The sequence below is a fragment of the Xyrauchen texanus genome, chromosome 44, assembly GCF_025860055.1.
Source record: "Xyrauchen texanus isolate HMW12.3.18 chromosome 44, RBS_HiC_50CHRs, whole genome shotgun sequence".
NCBI lineage: Eukaryota > Metazoa > Chordata > Actinopteri > Cypriniformes > Catostomidae > Xyrauchen > Xyrauchen texanus.
Genome location: NC_068319.1, coordinates 25,176,842 through 25,197,868, shown reverse-complemented (window position 1 = coordinate 25,197,868; position 21,027 = coordinate 25,176,842). Strand labels below are relative to the sequence as shown.

Genomic DNA, 21,027 nt, shown 5'->3' with positions numbered 1-21,027 from the left:
CAGAGCTGAAATATTCATATGTGTTCAGTAGTAGAAAGAAAGTCATAAACATCTGGGATGGCATGAAGGTGAGTAAATGATGAGAGCATTTTCATTTTTGGCTGAATTTTTTTTTAAGATCTGTTAGATCACTGATAACTGAATATCAGTGGCAGGTTAATATAGCTGACACAACAAAAAGGAAAATACCCTCATCTACCTGTCTTTACTAAACACAAAAGGAGAAATAGAGCAACATGTCCAAACTGCTCTTTTCCATAGAAAGAAAGAAAATAGTAACTAACTGGGGCTGTCAAGCTTTAAAAAAAGATAAAGGTCTGAATGCCATTGGTTCTCGTATATCATGTGATTGATTACAACATTGTAAGTTTGAATCCGAGGAAGCGCAAATTTGATATTTTAGAGCTGCGTCGGTGGGTAAGATTTTCAGTGAATAGCAAAATTTCAGTCTAGAAAGCTATCGTATGGCTTCAGAAAACTTGGAATATGATATATGCAACAACCAATGAAGTCTGGATTAGAGATGGGATAGAGAAGGACATTTATTTTAACATTTGCTATTTATAACGGTCTATAGCTCTCAAATCTTGTTCTCGCTTCTGCACATTCAAACCTGAAATGTTTATTGTGTATGCTACAACTAATGACATTTGAGTATAGTTTCCTTCTTCTTCATTTCTCATATTTAAACTCACAAAACATCTGAAAAATCTAAATGTGGCGTGACTGTTCAGTTCTGATTGTTGGACATATGCTAGGGCTTGTGACTGCCAATTCCTTGAAATCTAGAGATCTAAAGAAAACAAAGACTGTGACAACACTTTCTAAGTGAAGAGTGAAAGTACTAAATCACAAAGTTATACCTATAAGACTGAGAAAACAGACAGAGGATCAAAAGAAGGCAAGAGAGGAGCAATCCTCTTTGATATGTGTCAACAATCAAGGTCTCACCTGCAGCCTACAGTAGCACAGTACCGCGATAATGCACAGTAAGATTACTGTAGCTAGAATTCCACCTGTGATTACCACTGTCCCGGCTGTCATTCGAAAGCCTCTCCATCAACACCCTGAGAAAGAGAGAGAAAACTGAGTTATCAAAATGAAGAAGGCAATAGGCATTAGGTTAGCGAGAAACGCCCTTGAAGTTGCTGATGACATCAAAGGTAACCATTTATACGACCGGTGCATGTGCTATTGAACTTCATTAGCTTCAATCAAATGTGTCTGAAGGATGTTATGGACATTTTAGCATTTTACATTTTATGATTTGAATGCTAAATTTGTGACCGCACAGTGTGATGAATATGAATGGGCAGAACAAATGGAAGAAAGAGAGAGACTGAACAGACCTTAGAAGCAGATGGGGAAGGTCAAAAGAAGAGGAAATGATTGAGAGATTTGAGTGAGATGAATGATTAAAACGATGGCAGAGATTTATAGGAGATGAAGGCACAAAGGTGTGGTTGATGGAGAGAGAATGGAATGATAGTATTTAAAATTGATAAAGATCTAGTCATGTAGCAGACTGTAGAGGTAAAAATCCTGAAGCAAGAGTGGTATAGTAATTACCATACCACTTCAATTTCTGGAGAATCGCTACTTAAGATTTAATCTGCAAAGTTTGTTTTAGCAGCCTAGATTCTTAAATATTACACTACCACTAACCAAAAGAGATGGATCAGGGCACAAAAGGTCGAATTCACTAAACCATCACACCACTTTGAGTGCAAGAACCTACATCTTATTTCCTAACCACCTACAATCCAGTATAACAGATGCTATCTGTGCTGGTATAGCGCTGTGCCATGCACAATAATCCTTTATTATAGTCCATTTGTTGTCCTATCCAGCTCTGATTAGTAGCTTTATCAAACTTCAGCCTATAGTTCTGTGAATGGCCTATTGTCAGTTTTGATTACTCAATTTCACTAGCTTAGGCCATGTCCACACTCATACGTTTTAGTTTGAAAACGCATCTTTTTCTCTACATTTTGACATTCCGTCCACACTGAGATGGCATTTTTGACAGTGATAATTGAGCTTTTCGAAAAGGCTTTCCCAAGTGGATAAATGTAAAAAAAAAACTTAGTAATGATTGAATAGTGATGTGGGTCTGTAAGATTAAGTATTTGAGATGAATTGTGCATAAATAACCAATGCCATTGATATTGAATGTGGTGTAAATTGTTCAGTGCTGCAAGTTGGAGCTTAGGAAATGTGATAAAGGCCTATTAAGTCACTGTCAAACGTTCGAGTAAATACAACTCCTTTCTATGTAAAATAGGCTTATTATAGAGTATAATGAACCAGATAAAAAAAACTCAGTGCTACTTGCCTGCTGCAATTAAAATTGCTTGCTATTACCGTCAGCATAAGACAGTCAGCAAATAGCATTATTCCCAGCCATATGTCCAGACATGATATACAGTCAAGTGCTCTTTCAGATTTTTAAAGAGCAGATTCAGGTACACAGACTGCACTTATGTGCAAAAAATTAGTGATGCCAGAACAAGCAACAATGCAAATCAGACTTGATGCTGATAGTCAAACTGATTTGACCCTGGGTCCCATGTTTAATTATCCAGTGGTCTTACAACTGAGACACCCAATACTCTATTTAGGCATGGAAAAAGGTCAGATGGAAAAGTTAGTTTGTGAAATAAATGGTTATAACCAGGTGACGGTAGATGGGTATTAATAGGTAATGACCTTTCTGTGACACTGGCCAAGGTTAATTGACCCATAAGCCTTCCTCAAATGACACCTTCCTTTGAGAAATGAACACTTTGTCTTATTGAAGCATGCAAAATCACAATTTAGTGCCTTCACATGTTCAAATAGTCTTTAAGAGAGATTTGGCAAAGGGTAGACAGGATTGGATTACTGTCTGTAATGAAAGTCATTCTGCACAAGGTAAATTGCAGATCAAAGTTACCATCTATAGATCCATTGACTCAGATGAAAGGAAAGGAAATGGAATAGTTCCCATACTCATTTCAATACCTAAAGCAACGGTAGGGCTATGTATTTTAAAGTATGGCATATGTCTAATTCAGTAGCTAAGTCTGGTGAAAGTTCTAGAACACCTAACATCAGCACCTTTAAATAAAACTAGCTCTAACAGTGTACAATCAAACGTTCAGGTTGGAAGAGGCAAAACCCCAGTAATCTTGTGTAATTGCAATAAAAACATAATGATCCTCATTTATCTAATTTCCCCTATTGAGTGCTCTTCTGGCATGGACCTCCATCATGCTCCTAGTTGAATTTAGCCCTGAGACAGTTAAGATCAAGAACAGTGTGTTCAAGAACAACAGATGTTGAGCACTACTCACAGGCAGGGCTGGACTGGTAAGATAAATCGGCCTGGGATTTCACATGGCAACTGGCCCAAAACTTGTTGAGCTGTCCTTTTCTGTCATTTCGCGGCCGACCCACAGGCCCGCTCGGTTCTCCCGATGGCCAGTCTGCCCCTGATTGGCCCCAAAGTGGGTCGGTCCACCGGGACCGGTATGCCAGACTACCAGTCCAGCCCTGCTCACAGGGAAGCAGTACTACCAAGGGAAGGAAGAAACATTTTCATTCCTGAACTCTTCTAATAATAGGGTCAAAATCTTTTGAGTCTGTTGGGGTGGAAAACACGTGGACATACATTTCAGAATCTACACTACTCTTTAGCTTTTACCCTGCCTTAAAGACTATCAGGGTTGGGTAGTAATGTAATACATGTAATGTCATTTAGAAGGCCTATTTCAAATAAAAAAAACATTTAATAAATGCATTAAATTACAGTTTCAATCATTGGTAATCAGAATACGGTCTCATTTTCAAAGTATTTTGATTACTGTAGAGATTATTTTGCATATCATTCTCATTTGTTTCATTTGATATTTAGTCTATTCAGTTGGCATTTATCAATATAAATTATGTGACCTGATGAGCATTTCAACAGTGGTGAAACACTTTCTTATGTTACATTCATATGAACAGAAATATTGTGCACTCTCGCACTGTTATCAATGAAACAGTGGATCTGAAGTCATGTGTAACTTTTGGGGCATACCTTCCTCCAGGGATGTCCGTACTTACGGAATCATACATCGTAAATACGATGTGATGTTCGTTCAAGTGATTCTATTCATAAAGAATGGACCCGTTTTACAATTTCATAATTCTTTCTCTCTTTTTCACTTACCAGTGAAGGCAGGAAGATTTTAGCAATAATGCAACAAAATAAAGAGCAAAGCCATGCATAAGGTGTGTAATTAATACTTTATTTATCTGTTATATCATTCTTGTGTGGCCACATGATAGGAAATGCCTACGCTTTTCTTCAAGAATTCCCTACAAATTAAACTGCACAGTCAAAATTCTCAACTAAAACTGAATTATTACCAGTAACAAATTGCTTCAGCCATGATTCATAAATGAACATGCCCCCAGCTTGGAAAGTCAGGACTCGAAGAAAATCCTGAGCTTTCCACTCGTAATTACGAATTTGTGGTGGCATTCATGATCTTTCAACCAGTAAATACGATAACTGGGACATGACTTCAATGCACCATTTACAGAGCTATTATCATATACTATAGTTCCTAAAGCTTAACAGAAAATTATAAGTAAAGCATTGACATATGAAACATCAAGCCAATAAATAAAAAATTACAATGATATATGGTCTGCCAATGTTTAAATGTGGTTTTAAAAGATAAAGGATGTTATTTTGAGAAATGCTAACCAATGTAACATTTAACATTGTAATGAAAGCTATAAATTATTATTATTATTTATTTGAACAGAATCCACATATGATCATAAAAAGATGTCATTGTATACATTCTGTGGGGTTTTGAAGTAAGTTTGGAGCAGCAGAATTACTAAATCTTGCAAATTGTCATGTGAACATTTAGCTTTATGCTAGGCTACAATGCTATGTCAGTTATACGCACCTATTTCTAGGCTTGATTACATTTTATAATTAATTATTTTAAGAAAATCCATGCCAGATCATAATTTTTTTTTAGTATGACCTTTGACATTAGGGCCAACATGTACCACAAGAATCCTGTTATTAATGAGAATGATTGTTTTCCTGAAAAATATGAAAAACAAAACAAAAACTTAAAAGAAGCTAAATTTACTTGTAGCAACACTGCATTGGATATTAAGGCTATTTAGGTATTTTGAATAAAAAGTGTATTTTATCTTACTGTATTGGCAGATTATTATTTTTTTTTGGTCAGAGTTCTGGAAAACATGCCACAAATTCGCCACTCATTATTTTCACATGCAAATGAGCTTTGCAGCAAACTCTTCATTGTTGCCAAAGGTTTGCTGCAGGTTCACCACTACCGGTGAATATCTGCAAACATCTGGCAAACATTTGCAGTGAATCACAAGCTCATTTCCTTACAAAAATCAAGATCTCATGGAAAATTTGCCACAAACTTGCCGCAAATTCGCCACTGAAAATTTTCACATGCAAATGAGCTTTGCGGCAAACTTGCAGCAAATTGTCAATTTTTGCCAAAGGTTTGCTGGAGGTTTACCACTACCGGCGAAGAGCTGCAAACTTCTGGCAAACATATGCAGAAAATGTGCGGAAAAACTAATTTGCAAGTGAAAATAACAAGCTGCAAATTTGCGGCTAGTTTCAATTTTTTTTTTTAAAGGTTTGCATGTGAAAATGAGTGAGAAATTTGCAGCAAGTTTGTCTGAACTCTAGATTTTCTTAAAGGGTTGTTATTCAATTGTTTATATTCAAAACAAGAAAAAAATCTGCCATTACTGAAGAAGTAATCCAATGTATTTAAATTATGTTACTGATGTTGAGTAATCAAACAGACTATATTAAAAATTACATTTTACATAATACATTTTGTAATCTGTAATGGAATACATTTGAAAAGTAACCCTCTGAAACCTAAAGGGTATTTGACAGTCTCTTGGCTTTTTTAAATTCCTTTTGCCTTTAATATTGAGAGGCATCTGTCTCGGCCAATCAGCTGAGCTGTCCTCGAATCGTTTGTACCTGCTCTCAAAAATCAAATTAAGCCATTCTAATCTGATTCGTCCTGTGGCCGAATGCAATCAATTGATCCGGGTTGGAAATGAAACCGGACTGTTGGTTTTCATTTGATTGCGAGAAAGCCAGCTAGGCAACATCAGTTGTGTCAGAGCTAATGTTTGATATTTGGCTGAAGATACGGAAGATATCTGTTTTCTAACCCCGTTGGCACACCGTTGATTACCTTGTTTGTGACCATTGACCTATAAAGATCAGTAATACTGGAACTCTGTGATTAAAAGGGACAATTTCGTTTTTTTGTTTTTTACATGAGTCTAGAGTCGTACGTTAAGCCTATGCAAACGCTCACATGTGCTCAAGTAGCTATAATTCAATGAACCCAAACAGGTTATCCATTAGCATGTTGCATTCTGCCTCACCCAACTCCTGTGAGGATAGCTTAATTACATCACTCTATGAACAATTTGTTGCCATATCACAACATGTAGCTTTAATTATTTACATCACACACAAACAAAAGACAGAGATCCACACAGCCAACAGCAGAGAAATTGTGTTGGCTAAACACAAATGGTCCTCAAAAAGCTGTGGTAACTCCAGCACACAGATACATTATACAGTTTTGAATAAAATGTTAATGTTTTTATAAGTTAATGTGATTTATCTAGTGTATGTGAAAGCCAATACAACGTAATATTATAGAAATACATATATGTTAGAGAAGGAGCTTGTTCATCTAGGCCACTCAATCAAATCACAAGGACAGCAGCTGCTTTCCTCTCACCAATGACTATTCTTCTGGCATCCCGCCACCTCCCATATCCACCTTTCCATTTTATAATGCCACTACCAATTATTATTCAAAACTGACTTTCTAATTCTTGCTTTAGTCTGATAGTCCTAAGGGGTGTGGGGGTCTCAGAGCTCAAGCCCTGTGCTGTGCTGAAGCCCCTCCATTAAGGACAAAAAGCCAAATCTGTTTACCTTAATATGCTCCAGAAGTATATGAACCAGTAAACTTGTGAATGACTTTTGTTGCCAACTGTCTCTTAAAAAGCAGCTTATGTGCAAAAAACCTCCAAAAAAAACTCTTCAGCCAAAACCTAGCAAAACGTTTTGCACAACTTGCAGTGAAAACTACATTTTGTCAAATTTCAAAGAGATAAAAGGACAAATAAATCTTGTGTGTTCAGACAAGCTTGGTTTAAGAAAATTAAAAAAAAATATATATATAATATAATGCCTAAAGGACAAATTAATATAGGGTTAAAATTATTGAATATAATAAAGTCATAAAACATAATATCTTATGACAATAAAAGGGCAGCAAGCTTTGAAACTGTCATATCCCTAAACATTTCCGTGATCTTGTTAGTATTCATAGATTACTTTATATTGTTATGTGTACACAGACATTTATGTATGTTTGGATATACACTTTACAGACCTTCTGATAACTGGTTGGACCTGAAATGATCAGAACCTTTCGAGGATACCGTTGCATGTGAACCTGTTCAATACTCAGACACCATCCCATAACAGGAATAATTTTTTAGTGAATGAACAAAAATCTTAATGGAAATATATTTTAATGACATATTTGTATACCACTCTTTCTACAGCTGATTTGAATGATCATCAAACCTCAACAAGTGTAAAATCCATGTTATTGTATAATATTAATGTGTGTTTCGATAATTCCTTGATTTTGTGTGATGTGTGAGCTGTTGTCGCAATTGTTCTGAAACTTCTGAATCTTTGAACCCCAAAGGATTTGTAAACATTAAAAGTTGAAGTTGTTCAAACATGAGAAGGTTACATTTGGAAATGGCATTTTTGTGTTCGAAACGCTCTCTGTCTACACTGCCATTTTCAAGCATTTTCCAAATTTTTTAAGTTTTCTCGTCCACACTGAACTTATGAAAATGCTTAAATCCCTGTACTGCGCATGCAGAAAATCTCCATTCCATTTATGGTCTGAAACGCAATTGTCCTCGTGTTCCGTCACGGACAGCAATTCCGAATGCAGTGTGAAGGTTGTACAAAGTAACATTTATCTTTAACAATGCTATCACTTTGAATAACAGGCACAACAATGTCGTTACAACATAGGCCGCCATCTTGTTGTCTTGGGTTGAATGGATCACATGACTGCGTCACATGACAACAAATATGCCATCATTTTCTCAGTCACACTACAACGCGAAGACAACATTTTCAAATGTATCTTGGGATCTCAGTGTAGACGGATGGCCAAAATGTAGAAAAAAGATGCATTTTTAAATGAAAGCGTGGACGTGGCCTATGCAAGTGTACAAAAGTGTAAATGTGATAAAACCACATTTATACAAATACCTACATACATACAGTGTTAGGTAAGTTACTCAAAAATAGTAATCCACTACAAAATATTAATTACGTCTCCAAAATTATAATCAGATTACTTCATTGAAAATGTATTACATTACAAATTACCTTGCTTTTAAGATACTTTCCAAACCTATTTTCACAGAAAGTTTTTGTTTTTCTACTCCACAAATTCAAAATAATATCTATGTTTTCTCTTTGTTCATTCTCACCATCCCTTCATATGTTACAAAAACACAAACAGATAAACATATTAACATATTTCCTATTTTTGGAATATGTGGAACCGAAGTGAAGTACTTAAAAGTAAACTTAAATCTTGATTGAAGGTCAGTAACTGTAATATGACTATGGGAAATTAAAATGTAATGTGTGACACTACGTTATTGACTAGTAAATAGATAAGTGAAGTAAACAGATTACAGTAACTAATAGTTTTATCAGATTACATGCAACCCTGCATACAAGTGCATACAAATACCTATATGAAAACATACAAATACTAATGAGATCATGATGACATTTCATGTAAACAAACAAGCAAAAAATGCACAGAATGCTGACAATAAACAAATGCACTATAAAGGTTGCTGGGTCCATAAATATCATTGTGTTAAAATGTACTCCCTTGGAGGGACATTTGGTGAAGGCCAGCATGTGGCACACCATTTGTTTATTCTGAAATGAATTCAAAATGAATCAATGACTATGTCTTTATACACTGAATATAAAGAATAAGTAGCCTATTTTCATGCCTGAGTCACACATCAAACTCAGTTAAAGCACTCAAGATGAATAACATGAACTACTGCTGTGCCATATGCACCCTGCATAATCTTTCTATTTGTGGTTTGTGACAAATAAAGTGTTACCCTTGGCAACCCCATGGATACTGCACAGGCCTATTTGAGTAACACTGTGTGTGTGTATGAGAGAGTGAGTGTGTTTGTGTGTTGTGGGATCAAGCATACAGGTATGCCATTATATAATTCATTCTCACACTAATGAAGGCTATTGAACACATGCACACTTTGTCACAAGTCATGAGTCTATAAAGGACCATTGAAATGTAAAACCCTCATTGATCCAAATGTATGACAGGAGGGATTTGTATTCCCTTAACAAACTCTGCGAACACAGCTTATGCCTAATGTGCAAAATATCATCGTTTATCAAAAACATGGGTTCCTGGAGGCCCCACAACACTACACATTTGGGATATCTCCATAATCAAACACACCTGATTCAACTCATCAGCTCGTTAGTGGAGACTCCAAGACCTGAATTGGGTGTGTAAGAAAAGGGAGATATACAAAATATGTGGTGTTGGGGGGCTTCCAGAAAAAGGATTGGGATACACTGATAAAAAACATATCCATATAAGAATTTTGGATTTGAATTACATGGAATTTGCTGAAATTTGACATGGGACAGTATTTGAAAAAACATATCTGTATAAGAATTTTGGATTTGAATTACATGGAATTTGCTGAAATTTGACATGGGACAGTAAGTTTAGCAACCACCCAGATCACCATAGTAACTACCTATCAAGTAACCATCTAGAACAGCTTAGCAACATTTTAAACCACTAAGACCTTGCAAAAACACACAACACCCTAGTGTTGTGACTATTAATTTTGTATGGGCAATCATCAATTATGTTTCCTACAAAAAATCTAGTTACTGTAGTTATGCTATGCGAATTGTGACACAAATTACATAGTGTTGACCTCAGACTTGTATTTCTGTTAATGCAGGAGAAATTAGAATGTTCAGAATGTTTCTAGGAATTCTAATTATCCCACTGAAAAGGGTGATATTGCAATATACCCCATGGTGTTCAACATCACTTAATAACTAGTATAAGGGCTTTGTTCAGGAGTGGGATAGGTTATTAGCAATAATGAATAATTATCAAAGATAACTGAAGGGTGCATTTAGTGGTTGTACCATGGTGGGCATATGACATTAGAACTTTGGTGGCTGGTTTGTTAATGAGCCAGCAGTTGCCTGCTCGCTCTACCTTTGTCTCGGTTTCTTAATTTTTGACAGACATGCTACCTCAACACTTTTGTTCAGGGGACTCGGCTCTTAGGCCGCAGAGGTAGTTAGTCACCTCTCTAGCAAAGGGTTGCTTGGACCAACCTAATGCATGTCCTCTCTCTTGGTACACATGCTTAGGTTAGGGATAAGGTAGAGCGAGGGGTCCTCATCCTGGTAGGCGAGTGTTGGTGGTGTTTTGAGGTGAATGTGTGTGTTACCTCTCTGAAAACCAACATTCAATATGAACATTAGTCTGTATATATTCTCCTTTTCTATGATGGCATGATTGAGGATGAATCCTAATTCGAGATTCTGAGGATTTACATAGATTGGAATTGCACTGCCAAGACTATATGCCAGGTGAATCTGTGAAGGTTGCACAACGGAGGTAGTAACAGATCTAAGGATTTCTTCAACAAGGTCTAGGGAGATCAGGTAAGCTGGAATCCTTCCACCCCTCAGACTGTTGACTGAAGAGCTAATTTCCCTGATGAGGTGCTGCATTAGATCTCTAATGATACGATAATATATGTCTTCTCTAACAAACTCTGACAATGTCCCTAAAGTATACAAAGTGTTATTGAAAAGAGCAGAGTGCAATTTTACAGTGATTACAGTACCCTGAAGGGTTTTATCCAGGCCCTGTAATTGTTCTTGTTGGAGGAGAAGTCTCTGTTATATTTCTGGCATTTCCTCATCGAGTTCACCCATGTGCCTTTGAAGTGCACTGATTCTGACAGAGTTGGCACCTGAGAGGCCAGTGGAAAACAGTGACCCGGTTGCTGATGTCGTAGCAAGCAGGCCACAGGGAAATCGTTTTGGTCTTGTCTGGCTACTGAGGTCCTCCTCGTTCACTAGGAATTTCTGCACTTGTTCAAATGTGTGAACAGTTTTCTGTTTGGCACGTTTGACTGTGTCATGCGTTTGGGTTCCGCTTAGCCTACCTTCATTCAATAGTTGGTTAGGCAGATGTGTTTGCGGTATACATCTCAGGGATCTAAACATGGTTGCAGCGGGTGATCAAGAGACCAGGTGTCCCTTGTAGGATGATGCTGGTCGGCGGGCCGGGCTCGACCACATCACTGGATAGGTCAACTCATAGGCTGAGGAGAATGCAAATGATCCACGAGACTTTAATCCAGAAACAAACCAGAGTTCATTACTGTATGAGAGTGGAGTGGTGCTAGGAGTTGATGCATGCCGACGGGATTGGTTGAGGCATGCAGCTATCCTTATGGTGCTACTGTGGTGCATCTTCTCGCTTTTGGAGTGAGTAATCTGATTCGAGTGGACCCATTTGAATGCTGGTGTTTGGCTTGCATTTGAGACCCTGATGCGGTAGGCTACTGGTGAGAGCTTTCCCACTATCTTGAAGGGGCCTGTCCTACTTGGTAGGAACTCTTTAGAGATTCCTACCAGTTTTGTGAACCTGAAATAGAGTATCTTGTCACCTAATTGGTACTCGCAGTGAGACGCTTTCCTGTCATGCTATGGATCCCATGATGCTGGCTTTCAAGTTCTTCTGGGCCCACGTGAATGTCCATTCGACCTGTTCAGATGACTGGGGATGATACAGGAGTGGAAGTTGACTTCCACGCCCATGATTTTGTACATGATTGTCATGACGCTTGAGGTGAAATGGGTTTTTCGATCCAAATCAACGGAGAGGGGTAGCCCCCTGTGGCTGAACACATGGTTCAGGAGCAGGACTGCAGTTTTTGTGGCTGTGCTGTTAGGGGCAGGGAGGCATTCCAGCCATTATTCCAGCACAGGTAACCGTGAGGAGGTACTTGTTACCGCGTGAGGACATGGGGACTGGTCCAATCTAGGGAACGTGATCCCTCTGCTCTGGAGTGGGACCAAATCCAGTGATCTGGATGGCTGGAACTGGCTACAGACCAGGCACCCTATGATATAGGAACGGGTGTCATGGGACATCTATGATCAATAAAACGACTTGCTGGAGTGTCTTGAGGGTGGCCTTGTAAACCCAGTGGCCTCTGACAGGGGAGTCGTGAGCATGGGTTAACATCAACCCCCTATGTTCAGTTGGGACAACCCAGTGAGCTGGTCCCGGTCAGTTTGGGTAAAGACCAACAAACCTTTCTCGAATTTAATATGCGGCTGGTCGTGAAGGAGACTAGCCGAAACAGGTTCTGTAATTGTAGCTCCTCCGCACGGTGGGATTTGAGAGGCCTCTTGTGTTGCAGGGTTTGCTTCACGCTGCCAGACAGTTTGGATGGCCAGGTCTTGCTCCTGCATGGTGATCAGATCTGCATTGGCAGGTCTCCGTTTCAGGTGCAGAGTCTGTGGGCAGGACTGCGGGTCTTCTCACCTTTCTTTTGCCTGCACATAGGTAAAGTAAATTTTTTTAATTTTTACAGTACATTTTTGGGAAATTGGAAGCCACTCATCTTGGAACTCCCAAGTCGTGCCGTGCCTTCCTCATTACGATCTTTGTCAGGACTGGAGGCTTGGGAATGACCTTTGACCTTTTTCCATTACACCATCATTCCCAAGTCTGTCATAGAATGAACAGACATCCACGTAGAACCTTAGGAGGTCTGCGCAGGTATTCTCATAATAGTAATGATGATTTGACAGGAGCAGTGGAGTGGTGACAAATAAGGATTCTGGGCTTGTTGCTCTTTGCAGTCACAGTGTTGGCATTCAGCCAGGCCCTGGCCCAAGGCCATTTTATGGTTCTGGGCATACTTGACCTCAATATCGTAGCCTTGCAGTGCCATCATCCAAGTGGCAATGTGGGCTGTTGGAAAACATCCCCTCCCTCAGCCGTTGGCTGTTCAGGAAGGTGACAGGTTGGTGACAAGTCTCAATGACTGTATTCTGACCCCAATGTAGCTACAGAAGTGTTCCACAGCCCATACGGTGGACAGGAGGGTCTTCTCGCATTCAGAGAACTTAATCTCAACAACACTAAGAAGTCGGCTTGCACAGGCGACCACACGTTTGTCTGAGTCTTGTTACTGTGTTAAGGCGGCACTGAGATAGTGGGAAGAAGCTTGCTTCGATGTGGAACTCTTTATCTTTGTCTGGGTGGGCCAGACGGCGCAGAGCTGAGCTTGTCTTTCTCACCACTAAAATGTTTTGTCTTTACGGAGTAGTTTGTTAGGGGTCTGGCTATCTCCACACAGTCCTCAATGAACTGTCAGGAGTAGTTGAAGAGACCTAGGAAGCTTCTGGGTTCTGACAAACTTGTCAGAGCTTTGATGTCATGGATGGCTCGAACTGTCCCAGCTTAGGGTTCGATGCCATCTGCACTCACTGTTAGACCCACATACTCAACCTTGGTGTGGCACCACTGGCCCTTGGCTAGTGCAAGTTTGGCTCCAGTGGTTGAGAGTTGGTTAAGTACATGTCAGATCTTGGTCAAGTGTTCCTTACAAGGATATCATCCATGTAGATGAAGTTACCGTGGGCCATGGAGGAAGATATTGAACTCGGCTGGGGGAGTTTGAATATCCGAATGAACAATGGTATCAGGTGTACTGCCGGTTACCAAAACAAAAAGCCATCTTTTACTGGTCAGCTGGGTCGACTCTCATTGTCCAGAAGTCGTTGGCCATGTCCACAGTAGAGAAGAAGCGATTCCCTTTGACCTTGGCCAGTTATTGGTCCAAATGGATCATTGGCCAGCTGGAAAGTGGCACCTGCTTATTCAGAGGGTGATAGTCAATGGTGAGACACCATTTGCAGGTCGGCTTTAACACTGGCAAGATAGGAGAGCTGTAGATTGAGTTGTATTCCCGAATAATTTGCTTTTGCAAAAGCTTGTTGAAGATCCATTAGATCGACTCATAGGCAGCCAGGGGGATTTTGTACAAATGTGGGTGCTGCATTTTGGATCAGTGGAAATGAGAATTGGTGCTTTGTTCAGGAGTGGATTTGGTTATTAGTAATAATTAATAATGATCAAAAGATCATTATTAATTATTAAAATCAACAGAACATTAATTAGAATCAACATCAGCTTATTAATCCTTCAAATCAACAATTCTAATTCAATTTTGAAAATCAATTATCAAAATCAATAGAATATAAATAAGAATGATGGTGCACCACCCTGGAATCAGGGACTAATAACCAGACAGTATAGCAGTCTCAATATAGGATTGTTCTCTTAGGAAAGTCAATGTCTGGAGAACATGAAAAGATGAACAATGAAGGCTTGAATCCGAGCACTGCTATCCCCTGCCAGCCATTGGCACAGGTGCATGCAGAATAATACCAAAACAGTTTGTTGATGCAGTAATATCAATTAATTATCAATACAATGCAGTCGATAAACTTCTGACTTCTAACTACAAAATAAACAGTAACATGATTAGACAAGTTAACAGATAAACCTATAATACATGGGAGGGGGGTAGAGGTGTGTGTGTATGTGTGTGTGTGTGTGAATGTGTGAATGGGCGTAAGTAAGGAAATAAGGAGTGCAAAAAAATGGTGGGTGTGGCTCTCATAGAGAGTATGTCACACAAGGTTTACAGGCAGAGAATGTGGATGGAGAGACTGGTTAATGGCGTCTGCCCATTTACACGTGTCTCCGCTGGTACGATAACTTAGGGGCAAACATGGGCTCTATCGTCAATTTATCTGTTTGCCAAATGTGTGCGCGGGTATGTTTGTGAGGGGTCTTGTGCGTATATGTGGTTAGTAAGAGAGAGAGAGAAAAGGGTGACGGCACCGAAGCCAGTTTAGCGATCGTGGGAGAGATGGCAAATGTTCATTTTAGCACTCAGAGATGCAGTGAATGGCTCGTAATCCATCCACCACAATTGTTGGTTCTTAAATGGATAAACTCAGTGTGCCGGTCTCACCCACGATAGCGGAAATTCACAAACAGCCCAACGTGGTTGGGCGACAACACAGCAAATCTCATTATTGGTAACAGTAAGTTAAAGTAACACCTTGAGTATTATTAGCAGCAATGAGTGGACTTAGCGATCTGTAAACTGTAACACAACCTTGATACACAAGAATAACACACTATAATATTGTATCTCTGCCCAGACGTAAACCTCTTACTTGAGTCACATGAGGACGTGGGTAGAATGTGTGCTTGTCCATCGTTTGACTCCGACTCGTTTCCTCGAAGCTCAGGTGATGGCGGGAGGCTGTTTTCTTGCTCTGTCAGCAGGCAGTATGGCGGCTGATTCTCAGCGGGTAGGCCGAGAAATGAGCAAAGTTGAAATGGAAGAGAAATATTCTTCACTTCTGCAGGCAAAAGGGTGAGATGTGGATTGCTCAGAGGTCTCCTTCGGATCCGTTAGCATGCTTGGTGGAACACTGAGTTTCTCAGCTCGTCCAGTGAGATGGAGATTGTATGGCCAATGTTCAGGTACGTAAGTTACTTCCTTGGGCAAGGAGGCTACACCTGGGAGCAACAGGGCTGCAACTAGACGTGGCGAATACTGTTGCTGGAAGCAAGGCTTAGGAGGAATCTCCGGGGTTTTATACTTTCGATGACATCATGGTTGAGGGACGCGTTCTGGCGTGTGTTTCATCCAAAAGGAGTTGAAAGTTCGATCTTTTCGATTTTCACACCTAGGTGGAAAGTGAGCAAGGCTTGATGGGATCTGTAATCTGTTTGGATTTTGTAATCTTTGTTTGATTTTGTCTCTGTTTGGCTTTGAGTGCTCCTACAGGCATCAGTCAGGCTTGTGTGTAGGCCTGCCTTTGTCTCCTATCTGAGGACATGAAGCCCAATACTAGTGTACACTAGTCTGTCCTACCTAATCATTATGCCCTATGTCCTATTAAAAGATGGAATTAAGGGTACTCAAAGTGGCATCTTATAACAATGGAAATGGTAAACAGGTGTTATTAAGGGCACAATTATTGTCCAGATCATCGCAGGAAGCTCAAAGTTACATTAATTAGATACTGGAAAGTATAAATTACTCACACGGTACATAAACTTTTGCATTAGATGTACTTGTTGAACATTTCAATATTAATGTGAGAGCAAACAAGTCATTTCTACCATGTACTGTGAGTAATTATACAGATGTAATTTATGCATTTTCAAAATTGAAATAACAAACCATTTGTCTTTCAAAATGACAAGACTCTTAATCTAGGGGTTAGTACCAACATGGTCTCAGCCTTTTGGGTAACGCTGCCCTTGTCTCATAGGATCACGTTACTACACCTACATTTTTGCTAAATTATTTTTACTTGCCTCGTTGTACATTTCCCATTAATTTCTTGGTGAAATGAACACTAGATAACTAGTGTGCTACAAAAACATAGATTTTTCTTTACTTTTACACAAATCACGAGTAAAACGGCAGATTATCAGTTCATAAATGCTTTATTTTCTACCTGTTCCTCACACAATGCTATTGTATTGACATCTAAACACTATAACTATAGCACATGACTAGTAAGGTGATGCATTTTAACGTTTGCATTAGAGGTTGACTATTTGTGGAATTTGCCGATAGCGATAATCAAGGTGGTGGGAAAGGCCAATTACCAATTAATCGGCCTATAGAATTTAAATCGATTTATAGGATGTCAAAAAAAATTCCTATACTTTATTTACTAGCTTGCAAAAACACCAAAATAAATAAAATATCAGAAATATCAACCAAAATCCCAATAATAACCAGAAAAAATTAAGATTTGGTGCATAATGCAGGACTTTTAAATATAAACAAACCCAAAACACACCAGGGACTCTTATTTGAAATTATGAGAAAACTTTTGACGATAACAACTTTCAGCACAGATGAATCGGTAAATCTGATATATTGGTCTACCTCTAGTATGCATTACATAATAAACTACATTTACAAGCTTCTTCAAATGCAATCAGATTGCGTGGTAGCTGAATTAATATAATGTTGCACTTGCGATACAAATGACTGGGGTATGAGTCCTGAGTCCGGAACATGATCCAAAAGTGTCATAGAAGTGCCACAAAATTACGTGGTTGCTTCAGAAATTGTGTTTTTCACACATTTGTTTTAATGACACTATCTGTTTAGGTTTAGGGTAGGGACATTGGTTTTGTTGATTTATACCTTGACAGAGCATTTTACTTTAAAAATATCATGTGTTTTTTTAACTCACATTTGCTTTTTATGACACTATCGGTTAGGTTTAGGGTAGGTACGTCAGTTTTGATTATTAATATCTTGATAGAGCATTACCCTTAAAAGTCTCATGTGTTTTTCAAATCGCATTTGCTTTTTATGACACTATCAGTTAGGTGTGGGGTATGGAGGTGGGTTTAGTACTTGTTACTTTTTGAGACAGAAATTCTGATTGCAAAAACTATATATATTTCTGCTATTATTTTGTTGTTTTCTGAACAGCTGTTCATGACCTGAAAGATACTACTGCGCAATTATTGCAATTAATTATTATCATGGTGAATTATTGTAGCAGGCCATCAACTTTTTCAGATAAACATACCCCGAAATGACTTAGCTCTGAATCTCTTCCTGTCTTTGCAGGCAGTTTTGGCCACGATAAGCTGAATAGTAGACCAGATTTTAAGCTGCAAGTCGTAAGTCTGTCTAACGAGATAAGTACAAGCATCACAAATGTAAGTTTTGACAAATAATCAAGTGACAATAATTCCCATAGCTCCCCCACAGAGTAAAGCCACTTTTTACCACACAAAATCTTGAAATTGCACACACAAACCAGGTGTGTAGTTTTACCAGGGATGAACTGCTGAACATTTGGCAGCACATACCAGACAATCTTTTCCCGGTTTTGGACTATTCGGACGTTTTGCTGGACATTTTAGTCGGAGGCGCATCCGTGTTGTTTAAGTGTGCTATGAGACGCAGGTGAGGGAAGCGGTCCACTCTCTTCCTAACAAAATGGATGATCTACATCTCCTCACCTGTACAAACAAGGACTTTTCAAACTCTGATAACATGTGCTTCACAGAAACCTGGCTGAGTGAAGCCATTCCGGACAGCGTGTTACATCTGCCAGGCTTATAGCCGTTCAGAGTTGATTGCATCATGGAGTTAGCAGGGAAAACGAGAAGTGTTGGAACATGCTTTCACCAATCAAAGTTGGTGTACAGGTGTAACAATGTTAAAGAAGACGCTGTTCTAATTTGTAAGTGCTCTTTATCAACTGTAAGCCTTTCTAATTGCCGCAGGAGTTTTCCTCGTCTATTATGGTGAGTGTTTATATTCCTCCACACACGTGCGTGAATGCAGCACTGCAGCAGCTGCCTGATCAGATCAGAGACATGGAATACCAATACCCGGACTCACTTATTATGATTCTGAGAGATTTTAGATTAGATTAGATTAGATTCAACTTTATTGTCATTACACAAGTACGGGTACAAGGCAACGAAATGCAGTTTGGGTCTAACCAGAAGTGCAATAAATACTATTAGTACAAATTAAATTGGACAAAAACTATCCGAGTAAAAGTGCAGTGGAAAGTAATTGCATATTACAGTTAAAGTACGGTTTTGCAAATGTATATGTAAACAATTGGTACTGTAAATAAACAGTCGGCAGTGCAAATGATATTCCAGTCAGATAAGTAGTGCAAGATGCATATGTAAACAGTTGTTACTATAATATAGTCAGCAGTGCAAATGAACATTATAGCAGTGCAAATAACAAAGTGTATGAGGTATGAGGAGGGAGAGGAGAGTTTATCAGTATATGAGGGAGTGGGATCAGTGAGGGTTAGAGTTCAGTAAAGAGACAGCTCTGGGGAAAAAGCTGTTCTTTAGTCTGCTGGTCCTGGTCTGGAGGCACCTGAAACGCCTGCCAGAGGGCAGGAGAGAAAACAGTCTGTGGGCTGGGTGAGAGGAGTCCTTAAGGATGCTGCGAGCTTCGGTGCAGACAGCGTTTCCTCTGGATGTGCTCGATGGCAGGTAGTTGAGTCCCAGTGATGCGCTGGGCGGTTTTCACCACCAGCTGCAGTGCCTTGCGTTCTGCAACAGAACAGCTCCCATACCACACTGTAGCACAGTTGGTCAGGATGCTTTCTATTGCACAGCGATAGAAGTTCACCAGGATAGTCGAGGAAAGCTGATTCTTCCTCAGTGTCCTCAGGAAGAAGAGGCGCTGGTGAGCCTTCTTGACCAGGCAGGAGGTGTTGGTTGTCCAGGACATGTCCGCCGAGATGTGGGTTCCCAAGAACTTGAAACTAGAGACACGCTCAACAGCCATTCCATTGATGTGGATGGTGTCGTGTATGCCTCTTGGCTCTTTTCTGAAGTCCACGATGAGCTCCTTCGTTTTGGTGGTGTTGAGGAGCTGGTTATTTTCAGTGCACCATGTGGCCAGGTGCTTGATCTCCTCCCTATAGGCAGTCTCATCGTTGTTGCTGATGAGACCAATCACCGTAGTGTCGATCCGCAAACTTGATGATGGAATTAGATTCGTACACAGGTTTGCAGTCGGAGGTGAAGAGGGAGTAGAGAACGGGCTTAGCACACAGCCCTGTGGTACACCAGTGTTGAGTGTGATGGACGTGGAGCAGGTGAAGCCAGATCGAACATTCTGGGGTCTGTTGGTCAAAAGTCCAAAATCCAGTTGCACATGGAGGTGTTGATGCCCAGGTCTCCAAGTTTGGCTATTAGCTTAGTTGGGATGACAGTATTGAATGCTGAGCTGAAGTCAACAAACAGCATGCGTGCATAGGTGTTCTTTTTGTCCAGATGTGTGAGCACAGAGTGCAGTGCCTCTGTGCTCCTATTGCTACGGTAGGCAAACTGATGTGAGTCCAATGTGGATGGTAGAGAGTCTTTTAGGTGTGCCAGGACCAGCCGCTCAAAGCACTTCATTACGATGGGTGTGAGTGCTACAGGGCGGTAGTCGTTAAGGCACTTCGGGCTGGAGTGTTTTGGCACTGGCACAATGGAAGTGCATTTAAAGCATGTTGGTACAGCTGCTTGGGCAAGAGACAGGTTGAAAATGTCTGTAAAAACCCCAGCGAGCTGCTCCGCACATGCTCTGAGTACGTGACCAGGGATGTTGTCTGGTCCTGCAGCCTTGTGCACGCTGATCCTGCTCAGTGCATTGCAGACATCTGTAGACGAGAGTGTGATTGGCGGGTGGTCTGCTGAGGATTTGAGCTTGGTGGCAGAATCTCTGTTGCCTCTTTCAAAGCGAGCATAAAAGTCATTTAGCTCGTTCAGGAAGTTGGCATCAGTGGCTGCGGGGGTGGAGTGAGTTGGTTTGTAGTCACTGATGGCCTGAATGCCCTGCCACATACGTCGAGGGTCAGTGTTGGAAAAGTGTCCCTCTATCTTAAGCTTGTAGCAGTGCTTGGCCTCTTTGATGCCCCTTTTCAGATTTGCTCTGGAAGTGCTATAGGCTTGTGCATCTCCTGATCTGAAGGCAGTGTTAGCGTGTCTTCAATAGGAGTCGCACTTCCCTGTTCATCCATAGCTTCTGATTTGGGTATATGGTGATCTGCTTCTGGGTTGTAACACTGTCAATGGTGGTATTAATATAATCCAGTACAGAGGAGGTGTAGCAATCAATGTCCGTGTGAGAGTCACTGGTGGCTTGAGAAGCAAACACACTCCAGTCAGTGTGTAGAAACCTTTCCTGGAGTGTGAA

At 40.0% G+C, this 21,027-nt stretch overlaps 1 protein-coding gene across 2 annotated transcripts in view; it reads right to left on the bottom strand.

Annotated features, from left to right (window-relative positions):
• The window catches only part of LOC127636919 (protein FAM163B-like), a 42,139-nt gene that overhangs the window by 5,540 nt on the left and 15,572 nt on the right, over window positions 1–21,027 (bottom strand). For both annotated transcript variants that reach the window (XM_052117720.1, XM_052117721.1), the window contains exon 2: window positions 952–1,067. In XM_052117720.1, coding sequence (XP_051973680.1) covers window positions 952–1,044 — 93 coding nt within the window. In that variant the 5' untranslated portion in view covers window positions 1,045–1,067. The remainder of the gene's footprint in view (window positions 1–951; window positions 1,068–21,027) is intronic.